The sequence below is a fragment of the Psittacula echo genome (assembly GCF_963264785.1).
Source record: "Psittacula echo genome assembly, chromosome: 3".
NCBI lineage: Eukaryota > Metazoa > Chordata > Aves > Psittaciformes > Psittacidae > Psittacula > Psittacula echo.
This window is the reverse complement of record NC_137736.1, coordinates 21,898,722-21,915,045: the sequence shown is the minus strand read 5'-3', so window position 1 is coordinate 21,915,045 and position 16,324 is coordinate 21,898,722. Positions and strand designations below refer to the sequence as shown.

The window sequence follows — 16,324 nt, the reverse complement described above, 5'->3', positions numbered from 1 at the left end:
TTCCTTTTTGATATTAAACTCAACCTTGAATAATCTCCTTTGCTTTTACCCCCTCTGAACTCTGCTACAGGGTTTATCTTCACTCATCAGCCTCCTGAGGAGAGCCAATGAACGGAAGGCAGACATTCAATCTGTTTCCTCAGCGTTCGCCTAGGCTCTCTGCACAGGAAGCCTAGTTGCTCTGAGAAGTCAGAAGGAGGAACCTCTCCAGCTTTGAGGAGCCAGTCGATCAGAAGCACACACAGCTAGAGGAGAGGAGTGGGAAAGGGGGAAAGAAAACACTGACACTGGCTGCTGAGGATGCACTGGCAGGCAAGAAACACACCCCATGACCACAGCTAGGCTGGAGGTGGGCCATGAATGCAGGAGCCGACATGAATATTGCTGGGAAGACTGTGTGTGTTTTTGTGCTGCTCACCATCACCAAGATCACAAGAACAGCAGGTGAGTCTAACTGGGATCAATTAGCCATCAGGATGGAACAAAGCGAAATATGTACAGATACTTTCTTCCATAAAGGCTACTCTTAATGCTGTGAATTTAATTGCTAAAAATTATGGAGCACAACTAAAACAATGCTTCCCCAATACTTTCTCCTATTCTTGTTTTCTTAGTGGTCACAAGAGGGCCAGGCATTATATCTGTGACTTCCATGTAGGCAGTTATTTTGTGAACCTCAGCTGGGCACGTACCTTTTGTCACAGATAGCCTCTAAATCCCCATGATCTGAGAAACTGATGCATTTGACATATTAAAAATATGCCCAGGAAAGTGTTTGTGAACTTGAAGCTTTTGGCTGTGTGGTTTCTGCTGAAGACAGGCTGCAGGATACTCTGAAACATGGCAGGGATCTCTTGCATCTTTCTGAGGAGTGGTGGAAGATCACTGATGGAGTGACAGTAGCGAGCAGTTTCTGGAATTTTGTTCTAAGGCTAATGGGCATGGTCAGTATTAAGAACGGGAAGGACTATTGTGCCAAAGACAGTGGCACTCCTAAGCCTTTCTATCCCCATCTTTTAGTGTAGTTGAGTTAGTTTTAGTTACAGCAGTTAATGTCTCCCACATACTGTCCATATGCATTTCTAGAGTTTGTGTTCTTTCAGACACCACACAGCAATGTGGGGACTTGTTAATGGAACTAGGGACTTGAGCAGCAGTTCCAGAAAGCTAAACTGTTTCTGTATAGAGGGAGAAGGCAGATTGGTCTGTGAGATCCAAATTAAAGTAGGGACATCTCTGAATAATAACATTCTTATTATGGACAGGTGGAACCAAACTACGTGGACATGGGTTATTCCATTCCACTTTTCCAGAAAGCGAAAATGGCTCCTTGGTCATATTTTAAAGAAAACCTGATGCAGTCATTGTTGGAAGTGAGGGAACACCCATATATAATGTATTTGGCTGATCAAATGAGGGATCCAAAATAGTTACCTCAGTGCTATCCATTGGAGAAAAATATGAAACACTTTACAAACATTATTAAACATGGTATCAATAAACTCACAACAAGTACACTGGAGGTAAAAAACCTTTACCTACCAATTCTGTAGGTAAATAACTATATCAGAAGAATACTGAGGAACCCATTCAGGGTCATCCCTGATTCTGGTAGCATCAGAGACAGTCTATATATTTTTAATACAACTGCTCGAAAAGTAAAGGAGGATGGACATTTTCATATTGAAGAAAATGGGTGAGACAAAGGGGAATCTTACTGACAAAAATTATTTTTTAAATTGACTTTTCTGGAAATATTAAAAAGAATCCAATGCCAAACATCTGGGGGGGGGGGGCGGGTTGGGTTGTTTCGTTTGGTTTTTTTTCCCCACATAAAATGTAATTGGATTTTAACTCTTTGGTGTCTTGGTGAATTAATGATATTCCCCTTCAAATAACTAGGAAAGATGTTCAGTTAAAATCTAGTTTCACGCTTGAACCTCCCTCCCCCCCCCCCCCCCGATAAAAAGCAGCCCACATTTGATGGAAGGTTTTAGCTAACACTGCTCTTAAACATGCTTCCTTCAATATTAGGGTGGCTGTTCTGAGCAACATGTAGTATTAAGTTTTTTTCTTCAGAGACCACAGGCTAAAGGTGTCAATGTGTGTATTCTGTCTGAGAATCTGATTGTATGAAGTTCAGAAGGAACTACAGTAAAGACTAGAGCAAGCTATTCTGAATGAAATAAGATCATGCAAAAATTGTTGTGTGTAACCAGATTTTATCTGCATTAGCCTTTTCCTTAACATTTCCTTAGCATATTGGTGTGTGTGGTTTGGTTAGTTTCCACAACTTCAGAAGGGGCAGCTCAGAAGCAAGGCTGAGGTCACTTTATGATTGTCATATCTACATCTGTCCCCAAAGCTGCATAATATGCTACTGAAGCTGCTGGTGCATGATCTGTACCAACAATTCTCCTGTGGCAATCCTCATAAAAGCAGCAGTGGAATAGACTCAAAACATTTTTCTTAACACTCTGAAGACTTCAGTAGTTTAACAAAGGTGGTTGTGTGCATACTCCAAAGAAAAGGGGATAAGGGAGGGCAAGACCTTCCATGAGAGGTTCATGCAAAAAATCTCTTCTTATTGGATTAACATTTGCAATGTCAGACTGTGTAAGTCCTGCATCTGCATTTGTATCCTGTGACAACAGGTACGTCCAAGTGCTTCAGAGGAAGATGCAAGAAATCCATTGTCAGTAATGACGTGATTCCCTGTGGTTTTCATCAATAGTAAAAAGCTGAAGTCAGTGGCATTGCATCAGTGCTGGAATTAAAGTGCATGAGGTGAATAGAAGTGTAGTTGCAGAGCTACCTGGCTAGTGTTCAAAGTTTACCTACATCCATAACTTTCTTGAGTGTTACTGCTTTCATTTCATTTCTTTCCTTAACACAAGTTGTAAATTCTCTTTCACTAGTGTACTAGTGTTTTATTGCCTTTTATTTTCTTACTTCTACTGTGTTTCAGTGCTCCTGTCTCTCTTGCCACCTATTCTAGTTTACTGGAATCTTGATATGGATACAAAAAATCATAGCCTAAAAATCTATTCTGGTAAACTTACATTTGTCTTAATTTCACTATTTCTTTGCTGTGCCTTTGGGTCTATGTGCTGGAATCATTCTGACTTCTTTTACCCTAAAAACACCTGAATCCATAAAGCCTGGTTTTCTTCTCCAAATGTTTAAAATAGAATTCTGTACTATTAAATTAAGCAAAAGATTTTCTCAGGAGAGATGTAAATTGCCCTAGTATAATCTTCAAAGCATGTCCTTGCAACATTAATATTTTACTTTGCTGTGGTCCAAACGCAATGTCTGAATGTGTCTAGTTTCATAACCATGGAAACTAAGAAGTTCAGTCTTGGAAGCTGACCACATACTCTATGACCACAAAGCAGATCTTATTTAATTTGTAATGCATTTGTAGAAGTACTTACAACTCAAAGTTGATATCTTTTGTATACAATCATTCATAAGAAAAAAGTGTAGAGAATCTTCTTATGCTGCCTTATCTTCGTATTGAGTAAGAAAATGCTAGGAAGTACTGTGCTAAAGCTAAGCACTAAGCAAAGTATAACTGAGATTTTAACCAAATAAAAGTGAGATCATAAGCATATTTTCACACTGTCCCTCATCTGCTCTCTGCTAAGTATGAAAAAGAGGGCATACAACCTACCCTTTGCAGTCAATGATCTATTTTTTTTAGAATAGCAGGAAAACACCACTTAAGCACAAACAGTAGAACTTATTTTTTTATTCTTCTCATTAGGAAGAGAGTAAAAGGGCAAGTTCAGCGTGCAGGACAAATATAAAATGATATAAACCATTCTGCATTTGTTTCTATACTGAGAAATAGGGGGCCTTTGGACTTCATTACACATGGTGTCGTAATGCTACTGAAAGAAACACTACCCAAGGCACTTTGACATCCAGTGTAAATCTCTTTTCCCCTCACCCATTCCAGGACAAAGATCTACTTACTTTGCACACAGAAGCTGCTATACCAAGTTTGAAGTTTACAGCAAGACTGATATAATATGTGACAGCTTGTTAAACTCAGTGATGGTTTATTATCTGTTGAGGATTTGGCCAACGGTGTTTGTTCTGCAAGATGGATGACTCTAACACATCATTTAAACACCAGCTAACTCCTTCATTAAAGAATTATACCCATCCCTTTTTTTTATGAAGTCATGTTTACATTGAGACATAGCCCATCTATGTGAGGGTAGAAATAAAACCTCAGAAAAGACCATTACATCAGTGCATTGAAATGGGAATAGGAGATATTTTCTAGGAATAATGATTACGGATGAGTGTGAGTAGGAAACTAAACCTCTTTAAGATACGACCATGCTGAAAAAGCTGTGATCATAGTTTCAAGAACCAGTCATATGAGCTCAGGCCAGCTAGTTCATGTATTTCTACCATGGAAATTAGAGTACTCTATTTACTACTCACCCAACATGCAGGGTTTATTTTCTCTGTACTGTGCTGTTGTGGCTACATTTTCAGAGCCACAAAGCGACCATGAGTAAACTGTGAGTACTTTAGCAATCGCCACTCTAGTACAAAGCACTTCTATCTGTTTATCTTTCATTTCATTCCAGACAAGCCTTGCTAAGAGTAACAGTCACTCTGTGGAAGGGCAAAAAAGATTGCAGAGCTCAGCTTGTTGTATCTGACCTCTTCCAAGCATCCGGTACTGCCTTTTTGATAATGACTTGCTATGACTCATGTAATGTATTCATTCCAAGATACAGTTAGTCATTTGCTTGTGGTGTGATCATTGTTTCAGTTCATTATATCGCTAAGTTTAATATGCCACAATCTGCAGAGGGAGGGGGGAGATGCACCAGAAAACTGTGGTAGACTTTTACTGTAAGAAATAAAGACACAATAGGATTATGCCTGAGAAAGTAAAACTGTGTGAAAACCAGCTAAATTTCTGCAGAGGTTGTCATGGAACTTGAGTCATTTTGGGGGCAGCAAAGTTGTACTGTGGGTTAAAACCTGCTACAAAGAGAGACTGGAAATCTTTCCTACTTGAAAGGAATCAAAAGCCCTTTAAGCTGCATAGCTGTCTCTGATTTTGCAGTGATTCCCCTGAAAATTTTAGTGGCTTTGCAATCAAATTTTCCGGTTTTTAAAATCTTTCTTTCTCCTTTTACTGTGAGAAAGACTCTGAGAAGCAGAAAAAAACACTGAATAAGTGACACTGCAAAGGAACTCATGCAAATAGTTATCTACAAGAGCTGTTGAACACAAAGGGCAGAGAAAAGTCTTTCTCACAGCCTTTCAATTACAGTGATTTTAACATGACAACACTAACCAGCATATTTCTGAAACAAAAACATGAACTCCTCAACTGAGTTTGTTTTTTCTGAAAGAGGATATATCTGTTTTCAAACATAGAAGTGGAATCTGAAAGTGCATTGGAATGTGCACTCAATACTGCTTGAGAACCTCCTCAGACACGGCTTAAAATCTTCAGCAGTCAAGAGGAAACAATGAGGGATGGCATATTACTGGTATTATAATTAGATGAACTTCAAGGGGGCTGGAGTCAAATTGGAAGACCTCAGTCTAAAGGTCTCCTACCCTACCCACCTGTCAGATGAGTCTCCAAGGTGGAACCTGCTCATGATAGATTTGCATCCATAACCAAAATAGAATGACTCAGCCTGGAGCTGTATAGAACTCCTGCAATCTAACTCCCCTATTTTCTACATCAGTGTGACAAACAGCGCATACATCTGGCTCCTGAGCTTTGTTTGCTCCTTCTGGCTAACAGAAAAAATGGTTGCAGTTTTTCACAATCCATCCAATTGTGAAGAATGAGACTGGAAATGAGGAGTTCTTTTCAATAAATGTATAGATATACGACCCTTCATTCCATCTCTCTCATGTACAATGAAATAATTAATGGTACTGACATTTGATTATCGCCCTGTGGTTATCACTGCACTGATATGATCTTGGCAGCTCACATCTCTTCAAATTTCTTGTTCTCTTCAAGCCCACAGAGAGTGAGGCCTTGGCTGCACTGGTTATCCCCTTTTTCAGCTACAGCGAGCTGTGAGTTCAGCTCAGCTGTAACATGGGATTTCACCTTGAGAGAAGTATCAGTGCAATGTACTGGCTTGTTTCCGAGCCGCTGTTTGAATATACAAATGCCGATGTGTATGGCACATATGCCCTAATGCACTGGTCATAAACTAATCAGCTATTACAGAGGATACTTTAGGAACTCTTAGCCATTTTACAGTAAAGCACCATTCCAAAAAACAGTGGTGCAGAGATGGTCCGAGAAAAAGAACATGATACAGAGGAATTCAGAATCTCTCTACAACTTTATTGTAAACTTAATATTGCATTTAAACATGATTCAGCAGATTTTAAGCTGACTGATGTGGCTTATTGTTTGAAGTGAATGGCACCTCATTCATTCAGGGGAGAATATGACAGAAAGGCATGGCAGGAAGCGCCGCCTTTGCTCCCTCTTTCTTTACAGTCTTGAAGCACACAGGCTGTTATGTTGGGGAACTTGTACATTGCTGTTTAGGAGATGCAGAGTTGAAACACAAGTAAAATGGTACTGCTTTAATATGTAAATGCAAATGTGCACAGTTAAATATGCACAACATTGTCATTCATGAGCAACATTTGCACATATTATCCAAAAACCCCAGCCCCAGCACACAAGCTGTTTGAATGCTTAAGTCTGCTTAGTCATTTTCAGATGAGGTCAGCCGTATCGGTGACATAGCTCAGTGCTCTGAGGCTCTCAGCAGTGTTAAACTGGGAGAGGAAACACTTTATTCTCCAATTTTCAGAGACAATCATAGAACTCACATCCAGAAACCATCATGAAACAAAAGGCTTCTTTCAGTTTCTCTCCTGGTAGAATCATCTGAGTTTAAAATGCATACTTCACGTTACCTTGAAATGCCATTAAGTAGAAAAACCTTGTCATTTAAAAACACTTCCAGTGTGATACTGCATCACAGAATGCTGTTGGCAACTGAATTAAGGAAACAGCATTTGTGGCGCTGGTGGGTAATTCAGGTATCAGAAAATGGTGTGAATAGATAGGCTTTTCTTCTTCAGCTGTGCTTGGAAACATGAATCAATGAATCCTGACAGTGTTGAGAAGCAGGAAGCTAAGTATTATGTCCTTTATTTAATAAAATTGGGAAGTGGATGCTTCAGTGAAATATTATCCCCACCTAATTTTCCTTTTCTACCAGAAAAAAAAAATAAAACAACAAAACAAACAACCTTCTCAGAATTACACTCTAATACACACGTTACACAGCTGGAGTAACTAATACGTTACTGTATGGTGTATTATTACATATATTATACATATATTACACTGTATGGTGTAGTGTGGAGCAATATTGCAGCTATGTATTGGCCTGCATGAACAAGGTCTAGGTCTGGAAATGTCTGCACCCAAAGGGGTCCCAGATTTGGTCAATAGGAAAAGATCAAGCATGACTCATGTCCAATATGTGCAAAAGAGAATCAGTTCTGCAAGTTCATGGAAAAAGAAAACCCGGGCAGATTAGTTTCTTGGCTAAGAAATTGGTGGACCCATAAGAAAAAAACAAAACAAATAAATAAATTAAAGGCAATCCCATGGGTGTGACTTGTCTTGAACAGCACACAGATGAGCCATAATAGTGGGCCAGCTCTTTCAATTGCCAGTGTGATAACTTTCAAAAAGGAGAAAAGGACTAGGTTCAAGCTTTTCTATACAGACATTTGGCTTCAAGTATATAGTTCATTGGATCATGAAAAGATAAAGGCAGGAGGTATTGTGTCCGACTTCAAGCAAGAGTCATTTTTAAAAACTAAAAGAAGAGTCAGTGTCATAGAAAGAAAAAATAATAAAATAGAAAATGTTTCGAAGCAAATGCAAAACTGAATTCAAGAACAAGACATGCTCACTGCTACAGAGTCCACACAATTGATATATCAATTGAGTAAAGTTTCTCTGCAATCTTAGCCTCACTAGCAAGAGGCACAGGGATATGGGGTATTTTACATGTTCACAGCTGCATATCTGGCACAAAGATGGGTGGGACTTACATTCATGTCCTATGGGGACCGCTGCAGTAAAACCAGTACAGTCATGGTGTGAATGCGTATGTACACATTGTATATAGTCATAGTGTGAATGTATATCTTCACAAAGATTCAGAAAATAAAAAGACACCCCTGACACATAAGACAAAATCCTTTCCTCCCCCACAAGCTCCATCATGGTTATTTACACTGTGGTCATATCTGGGAGGTGCAGGCCTCTGCCCACAGTGCTGGATTTTGCAAGAATGCAGAAGTAAAAGTTGCTTACTTCACTGGTGCAATAGTTCCACAGAAAAGTCATTATCATGTGGCCAAACGCAATAGTTACATTTTTGTAATTTCAGCCTGTAAGTGCTGACAGCCCTGTGAGCAACCAGTGGAGGATTTGCCAACAGAAGCACACTATTCAGATGCTGAACTGCTTAAGACAATGGGTAGAAAGCAGGATCTTCCTGCACTATCTGTCTTATCCCCTAACATGAGCCTCAGTGGGAAATCTGTTGATAGTATTGAGAGTGAGATTGGCTGTGATAGGCCACTGGCTCCATAATCCACATCTGTAGTATCAGATGACAGACAATTTGCAGATGAGCACAGCCAAGTCCTCACACCAACATGTGACAGTGCAGACACTTCCCTGTGAAGCATAGACCAGAACTCCAGGGCTACGAGTGACATCGCTGGGCACCTTCTCACACGTCCTTCTCCTTCTTTATCTCCTTCAGGGAACAAAAGAGTATCAGTGACAGTAGGTAGCAGCTCTATGCTCACCTGCCCTACCAAATCAAATAGAACTATGGTAACATGGAAAATCAGCCCCAAGGTTGGAGGACCCTGCACCTTGGGATACAGGAGCGATCAGAACAAGACAGACAGAACCAACTGCAGCAACAGCATGAACTGGAAGTTCAGACCAGATCAGGACCCTGCCCTTGAGATACAACAAGTGGGAATAGCCCACGAGGGAGATTACATCTGTGAAGTAGTATCAACAGAAGGGAATTTCCACGAGACATACCGCCTGACTGTGCTGGGTAAGGGGCTCCTTCCTCATTTTACAGATTTCCGGAGGACCAGGTATGGGCCTGGATGTACCAACCTCTTTTCTGCATGCACCAGGGGAAGTGTGCTATAAGAAGAGGTGTCTTCTTGCTGAGATAAACTGTCATGCATTTCACTGATCGTAATGCTGTGCCACTCTTCTCCTTATTTCCCAAAACTCTTCTCCCTTCTGCTTCCCATTTTTCCACTGCCTAGTTAGAAATGACAGGTATGAAGCAATTTTCAATACACTAAAAGAGCATTCTGCATATACTTCCAGTTACCCTGTACAATCAATCATTAATGCACTAACTTAAGCAAACTAGAGGATATGAGTAACAATTCCAAGTGCTGAGCTGCTCTATCGAACATGGGATGTTCTTATCCAGACAGTACAGACAGACCCATTTATTCTTCTGCATTCAGATACATTCAGATACTTTTTAAACCATGTGCACAATGGCTGCTTAGGATGAAAGTCTAATTCGGCCCTGTAGTTGGCATAATTCCCTACCACAGTGTCCAGGGATACCTCCTCTAATGGTGCACGGCTGTGGTAACCCACCAATGGGTGAGAGCTGTCCAAAAGGGAAAAAGAGGCACAAACGTTGTCTCTTGTGTCTTTTGCCCATGTTGCTGTAATGACATGGCACCTCCAGTGTCCTTCTTCTCTTTTCCCCTTGTTAATTTTGGATAGAGAATAAGAACATCCTATCCCAGCTGCAGCAAACTAACTCTATGCATCTCCCCTTCCTGACACTTTGCAGTGTCCCCCCGGCTGACCCTGTACTGCGATGACCATGGGAACCCCGTGTGCAAGGCAGTGGCAGGGAAGCCGGCTGCTCGGATCTCCTGGGTCCTGGAGAGCAGCTTTACCCCCAGGGAAGAAGGCCATGACAATGGGACAGTGACTGTTGTCAGCAAGTTCACAGCATATGGCAGCAATGTGACTAATGCAACCTGCTTCATGTCCCACCCAGCCGGCAACCAGAGCAACTCCATAGCGTGTCGTCCCTCAGGTAAGCTTCCTTTTGTGCATTCAGCATTCAAACCTTGTTTAGCCTCCTGTGCACACTCTTGTTCCTTCTAAGAAGGAAAATCTATAAAACTATAGACACCTTCAGTGAAGTCCTATATAGACAAGAGTACCATCCCTAGCTGCCTTTGCCCAGAAACATCACCAACTTCTTCATGTTCTAGATGCTATATTCTAAGTTTCCTCCCTAAGAGGGATATACATGAGTGTGGTAGTATTTGTTTTGTAGTGGAAATGTTGGAATCACAAAAAAAGCAGCCATGACCTTAGTGTTAAAATAATCACTTGGAAGGTGAACATCAGCAACACTTTTTAGATGCAAATGTAAAGTCTCTTGCTCAGGTCATGGTAAGAGAATGAAAGAGAACCAACTCTTGTGTGGCCAGATGAAACAAATAAATCACTTCATTCCAAGTTGGGACTGTCTGACCCTGGATGACATTTCTGTCTGATTTTTACTTGTTTTTCTGCTTTTGAGAAGTAAACAAGTTGCAGCATTGAGATATGCTGGGTCGTTGAGAGGAGCTCATGTGTGGCTTAGTGAAAAAACATTCTAAGTGTGCACTGGGGGATTCGCTTTGGGTTTTGACAGAAACTCCATTTGTGTTTCGGAGACAAGTTTCATTACTGACTTTCCCTTCTGCCGAAGGAGATTATATATATCTTACAGACATGCTAAAAATGTGTGTATATGCTAATGCAGTTTTAATCTTATACTGAAAGAATAAAGAAACTGAGCAGTGAGAAGATATAACTAACTTTTTTGTGTTTAGAGAACAGCTTTATCCTGCATGCCTCCATTATTCTTTGTTTCCTGGGTGTTTTAACCTTCATGGCTGTCTGTTACTATTTTAAGCTCCGTGGCAACAGGTATGTATTATAGGGAGGTAAGGAAAAATTGTCTAGTGCTAGAAGAAATCTTTAAGTATTGTCTGTGTCTTGAAATCATATAATTCTGTTGGTCTGAGCTGCTATAAATAACTGAATTAACTATATCAAATATTTCTATATTGCAAGCACTGTCCACTGCACACATCTTCACTGAATAACATATAAATACACCTGAGTAAAATATAAATAGGCAGAAGTTGGCAGAGGATCCTCATTTCATTGCCTGCTAGAATAAGGGGGACTTCTTCATTCTAATAAGAAACTGGGACAGTACAGTTGTTCTTCAAGTATTGTGATAGTCTGTCAGTGTCTCTCTTGCTTAGATCAGAGGTTTGGTTCTGCTGCCTGTTAATTTCTACCAAGTGCCAGAGGACTGACCAGCGCTATCCTGACATATCAGCAGAGGGGGCAGCAGACTCTTATCTGTATTTGTGAAAAAGCTCCCTGACTGAAGCTGGACTCCAGCCCCGTTAGGATTTGCTATGGAGGAAGGAGCAGTTCCAAGGAAAAACTACAGAAATCATTTTTGCAGAGAAAGGCTGAATTAGCACCTGTACTGAAAACCTCAGCTATGCTCCCTCCTTCCCCTATTCCAAACCTGTTTTTACTCCCAAACCTTCTCCCCCAAGGTGAAGAATCAGTTCAATCCATTCTAACTGCAAATTGTACAACCTTCCGGAAGACTTTGATTTTAAATCTCCCACTTCTTCTTTGTGCTTAAGCTCCCACAAACACAAACATGAGAAAAAGACTCTAAATAAAGTCAGGGTGCCATAATATCAGGATCAAAAGTCAAGGAGAGACATAAGAAGACTTTTCTGTTTTACTCTTGATGACAGGGAAAAGAACTGTTTCATAAGGTTGTGATCAAAGAAACCAGTTTGTGATCCAGCTCAACCTAGGATTCAGGGGGAATTTGATCTAATACTTGCTTCCTTTTCCACAGACCATGCCACAAAGCTGAACCTTCTGAAACTGCCCAAAACAGACAAACCCCACAGTTAAGGAGAACGATGCAAATTAGACCATCAATGAATCGTGGATCTTCTGGTAGCCCTGAAAACATGGTCAGTAAAAGGAAACCATTATTGTTAATCTGCATTCAGCAGATGCTACTGTATCTTAGATGTTTGCTCTTAGCTGTATCTCATGATAAAACAAAGCTTATCATCACCATAATTTTGACTTTAAGCAAATATTAGAAGCATGTTCCTCAGCAACTGCCATACTTTATCTTAACAAGGGATGAATCCCACCACTGGGATCTCCCTGGTCATATGAGATACACTGACCACAACTGCTGTACTCAGGCTGTGGAATATTAAGAAAGCTATTAGTAAAAAAGAGGATGAAACAACAACACTAACAGACACAGGTAAATAAAAAAAAAAAAAAAAAATAATGAATATCCCTCTTGGTTTCCAGAATGATAACGTGAAAGTTTTGAGGAGGGCCACTCTCTACCTTGAGTGGTCTTTCTACAACCAAAGAACAAACCATACTCAAGACAAAACATTTTATAAAACAATGGAAAGATTGCTGAGCTGCCAGCTTGGAGGTATTCTTGAACTCTCTATGCTCTTACAGTCTTCCTGTGCAGCTGAGCAATTCAATCATCAGCTTTGTGTCTCTGTTCATAGAATCCTAGAATCCTAGAATCCTAGGATGGTTTCAGTTGGAAGGGACCTTAAAGGTCCATCCAGTTCCAACCCTCCTGTCATGAGCAGGGACACTTTTCACTGGACCAAACAGTGGACAGGTTGCTCAAAGCCACGGCCAACCCGGCCTTGAACACTACCAGGGATGGAGCAGCCACAGCATCTCTGGGCAACCTGAGTGCCTCTCCACCCTCACAGTAAATAACTTCTTCCTTATATCTAACCTAAATCCCCCCTGTTTAAGCTTGAACTCATTACCCCTTGTCCTATCACTACAGTCCCTGATGAAGAGAAAGAGAAGTGTCTGTTCTCTACTACCGAGTATAAATAACAGCATTTCTATGCAGGCAAGATGTGTCAAGTCTATACTGTGAATATCTGTGCATCTGCTGTACACACTAGGCTCACATTCTGTCATCAACTTAAAAAGGTGCTTCAGTTCTGGTTTCTGAAAAGACTTAGTCAATTCTAGTTGTTATTCTTATTCCTGTTGTTCTGCTGCCTTGCCTCCCAGCTGTTGCTGACAGATGCAGTTGCATGAATGTAAAATAATGGGTTAAGTCCCAGTGTTCTTGCTGTCATGTCACACAACTTTCATTAGCATGTTTGTAGACTGAAACTGTAGGTTGATAGAGTCATTGTCCAGACTCTAGAATACTGTTTGTTTTTTCTAGAGAATTACACCCTTATACATTTTTTTCTTCAGACCAAAGTGAGGTAGAAGGGGAGGAAAAAGAGGCAAGTGAACCAATACCTCAGCTGTACCCTCCAAATCTTTGACAGAAACAGCAACACATGTTCTTTGGTAGAAAAAACAATAGAGGGTTTTTTTTTCTTGAGGCCAAGAGGAATAAATCTGGGAGCACAATTTCCCACTTAAATTCTTCACTCCAGACAAAAGGCTTGCAGAGTATTGCCAAACTATTTACAGTTTTTGTTTTTGTTTTGCTAGGATGACACAATGGAAGTGGAACCTTATACTATTTATGTGCAGAAGGAAAATGTAATTTACAACTCAGTGTCTGACCTGACAATGGGGAAGAATCTGCCACAAGGACTGTCGCCAGCAACATGAATGATTCACCAACACTGGAAAGGGAGAGAGACACTTTATAAAAGACTGGTTATAGAAAGAAACTTCTCGGAGTATTTCTTCGGATTTCGGGGCAACATAGCTCCTTAGGTCTGTTCAGACATCTGTGCTTGCTGAGGAGTCTGTATAGTTCTTTTTCCCTGCTCAGGAGAGGAAACAGGTTTCCTGTTACTCCTCGGGAAAATGTGACTGAATCCATGCTATAATTTTTCCTGGAAAAGCCGTTGTGATCCTCCCTTTGCTGTTCTTGCCCTGGAGATCCTAGGTTTATCAGTCACTTCTAGGCATTACTTTGATGCACTTGACACTATGTTGCACACATTTGAGAGACTGGAGTAATGCTATGTCTGAACTACAATGAAACACTCTCCAATCAACAGCCACTTCTTTCTGGTTCATGAATTGCTAACATAGTGGCCTGAGAACTGATTGTCACAGAATAGCTCAAATGATGGAAGATATTGGTAGGGAAAACTTCTAATTCCCCAGTTTTGAAAATGGAAATGCGTGATGAATTTAGAAAGTCATCCACTAAGAAAGAGAATTCACTAGCATCGTTAATTTACTTGTTAGGTTCATATTCAGTATTTCCACTAAATGCGTTCATTCGGTATTTCAAATTATTGTTATGATTATTTTTCCATAAGATTCTCTCATGATATGGTATTGCTGTCTTCCTTAAGAGTATTGGCATTAAGATACAGTAAAAGAATTATGTTACTCAAATCCAGTAAGCTACTTTTAACAGAAACAAACATCAAATATTTCATAAACTGAGTTCAAAGATATCTGCTATAACTGTGCAATAATGTAGAAAAAGGATAAAATGCTTACTAATTCTAGTCATATTTATTTTAACTACCACAATTGGAGTTTCTTTTCATTCATATTTCTAGGTGTTTTGTTGATAATCTTTTAAATATACTCGCAAGTTCACTTTTTTGTATGTAAATTAGTTTATGTATCTTAATGTGTCTCACGCTGAGGTGACCTCTTCTCAAAATTCCCAAAATATCATTCGGGAATAAGTCAAATAAATTGTCCTCTATATACTACCAGTTCCTAAACTTTTTGGATTGATGCCTTACTAGCTAAAGTATGAACAGGCTTTATTGTAAAAGAAATCCATTTGTAAATCTCTGTTTACTACCTCTTATTTGAGTATTTTAAAAGACAGACCAGGTATTTGATCTGATAGTAGGATTAGAAGAAATAGATTTTTCCTCTAGACCATAGGAGTATCTTTGCCACACATTGCTAGAGATTTCTTTTGAGACAGCCTCCCAAGGACTATAACTGAGTGCTTGGAAAACAGACTTCTAAATTAATTGCAGTTCCTAAATGTATTACTCATGTAAACTGGCACATACTGGTTATTTATTCTCACTCTAGCAACCACTTTTGTCCAGGTGCTCTCAGCATGCAAGTATTGCTTTTCTCCGTTTCTGTATGTCATGTTAGAATAGAAGGGATCAAAGGTGAATATCAATCAACTACAAACAAGTTTAAAGGAACCTCAGCTTCCAGTGACTTACCAAGGAAGAGAGTCAGTCAACTTAGTCATAATCCTCTGAAATTCACCACTTAAAATAGGTGTAACAGTGTCCAATGTCCTTTCTCCCCCTCAAAACCAGAGTGCCATCTGTTCTTAGACTTATTTCTGTGGACTGGAAAGTCCTTTATGTTGTTCAGTGATCAAAGTGGGGTTCGTCCTATGAGACAGCAGCTCTTGAAAGTAGATTCTTGTCAGTTTATATGTAATATGTTATATTTACAGAAGCATACTATCTCCTAACCTGCTGTGTAGGTGGTAGGGTTTTATAATCCTTTACAGACCTATTACCCTGGACTAGATCAGGTGTTTCATAGCTGGATGTTGCTAAGTTGCTAACTGGTTGATTATTTCCTGTCCCCTACTTTGTTCTACATTCAGGCCTGCTATGGGCAGAAAACAAGATTTTGGTTTGTGACTGTGATAAATAATATGAGTTGAGTTTCATGTATACACACATCTACATATAAACTCTTTGTCTCTAGCAGTACAGAAGGTCTAGAGGAGAAAGTCCCTTCCTGCACTTCTCTTTCTCCATCAGGGTACTTGCTACTTCTCTTTGCAATGTGCTGCTACTGTACTGCAGTCACCCTCCACGCAAAAGTGCTGTGTTGACTGTCTTAGCGGTCAGGCAAGTCCGCCTCATAAACTCCCCAGCATGTTGCAAAGTCACAGGAAGAAAGTCAGCAGCTTTTTAGCTCCTCCCATAAAGAAAGGTTTTGTCTTAAACCACATCTACCAATGCTACCTCTTGCTGAAACATTTAATTTTGCTAAATTTGTATCTCCCACCTTTGCTAATATATTTTATCTTCACACACACATTCCAGTCTCTTGACAATTTACAACTGCCATTCCAGCTCTAATCGGGCAGTTGTAAACATGGTTATCTTATGACTATATAGAGTCCTGAGCACCAAGCTCACATCAAGACAGCAGATTCTGTGCTATTGTGCATCC

General features: G+C 40.0%; 1 protein-coding gene across 1 annotated transcript; it reads left to right on the top strand.

The window, feature by feature from the left end:
- Window positions 1-223: 223 nt before the first annotated feature.
- CD200R1 (CD200 receptor 1) lies at window positions 224-15,409 on the top strand. Its single transcript, XM_080613817.1, has 6 exons — window positions 224-444; window positions 8,820-9,128; window positions 9,903-10,154; window positions 10,945-11,041; window positions 12,009-12,129; window positions 13,673-15,409. Exons 1-6 carry the CDS (start codon window positions 357-359, stop codon window positions 13,793-13,795), a joined length of 990 nt encoding a protein of 329 aa, XP_080469943.1. The 5' UTR covers window positions 224-356; the 3' UTR covers window positions 13,796-15,409.
- The last annotated feature ends 915 nt before the right edge of the window (window positions 15,410-16,324 follow it).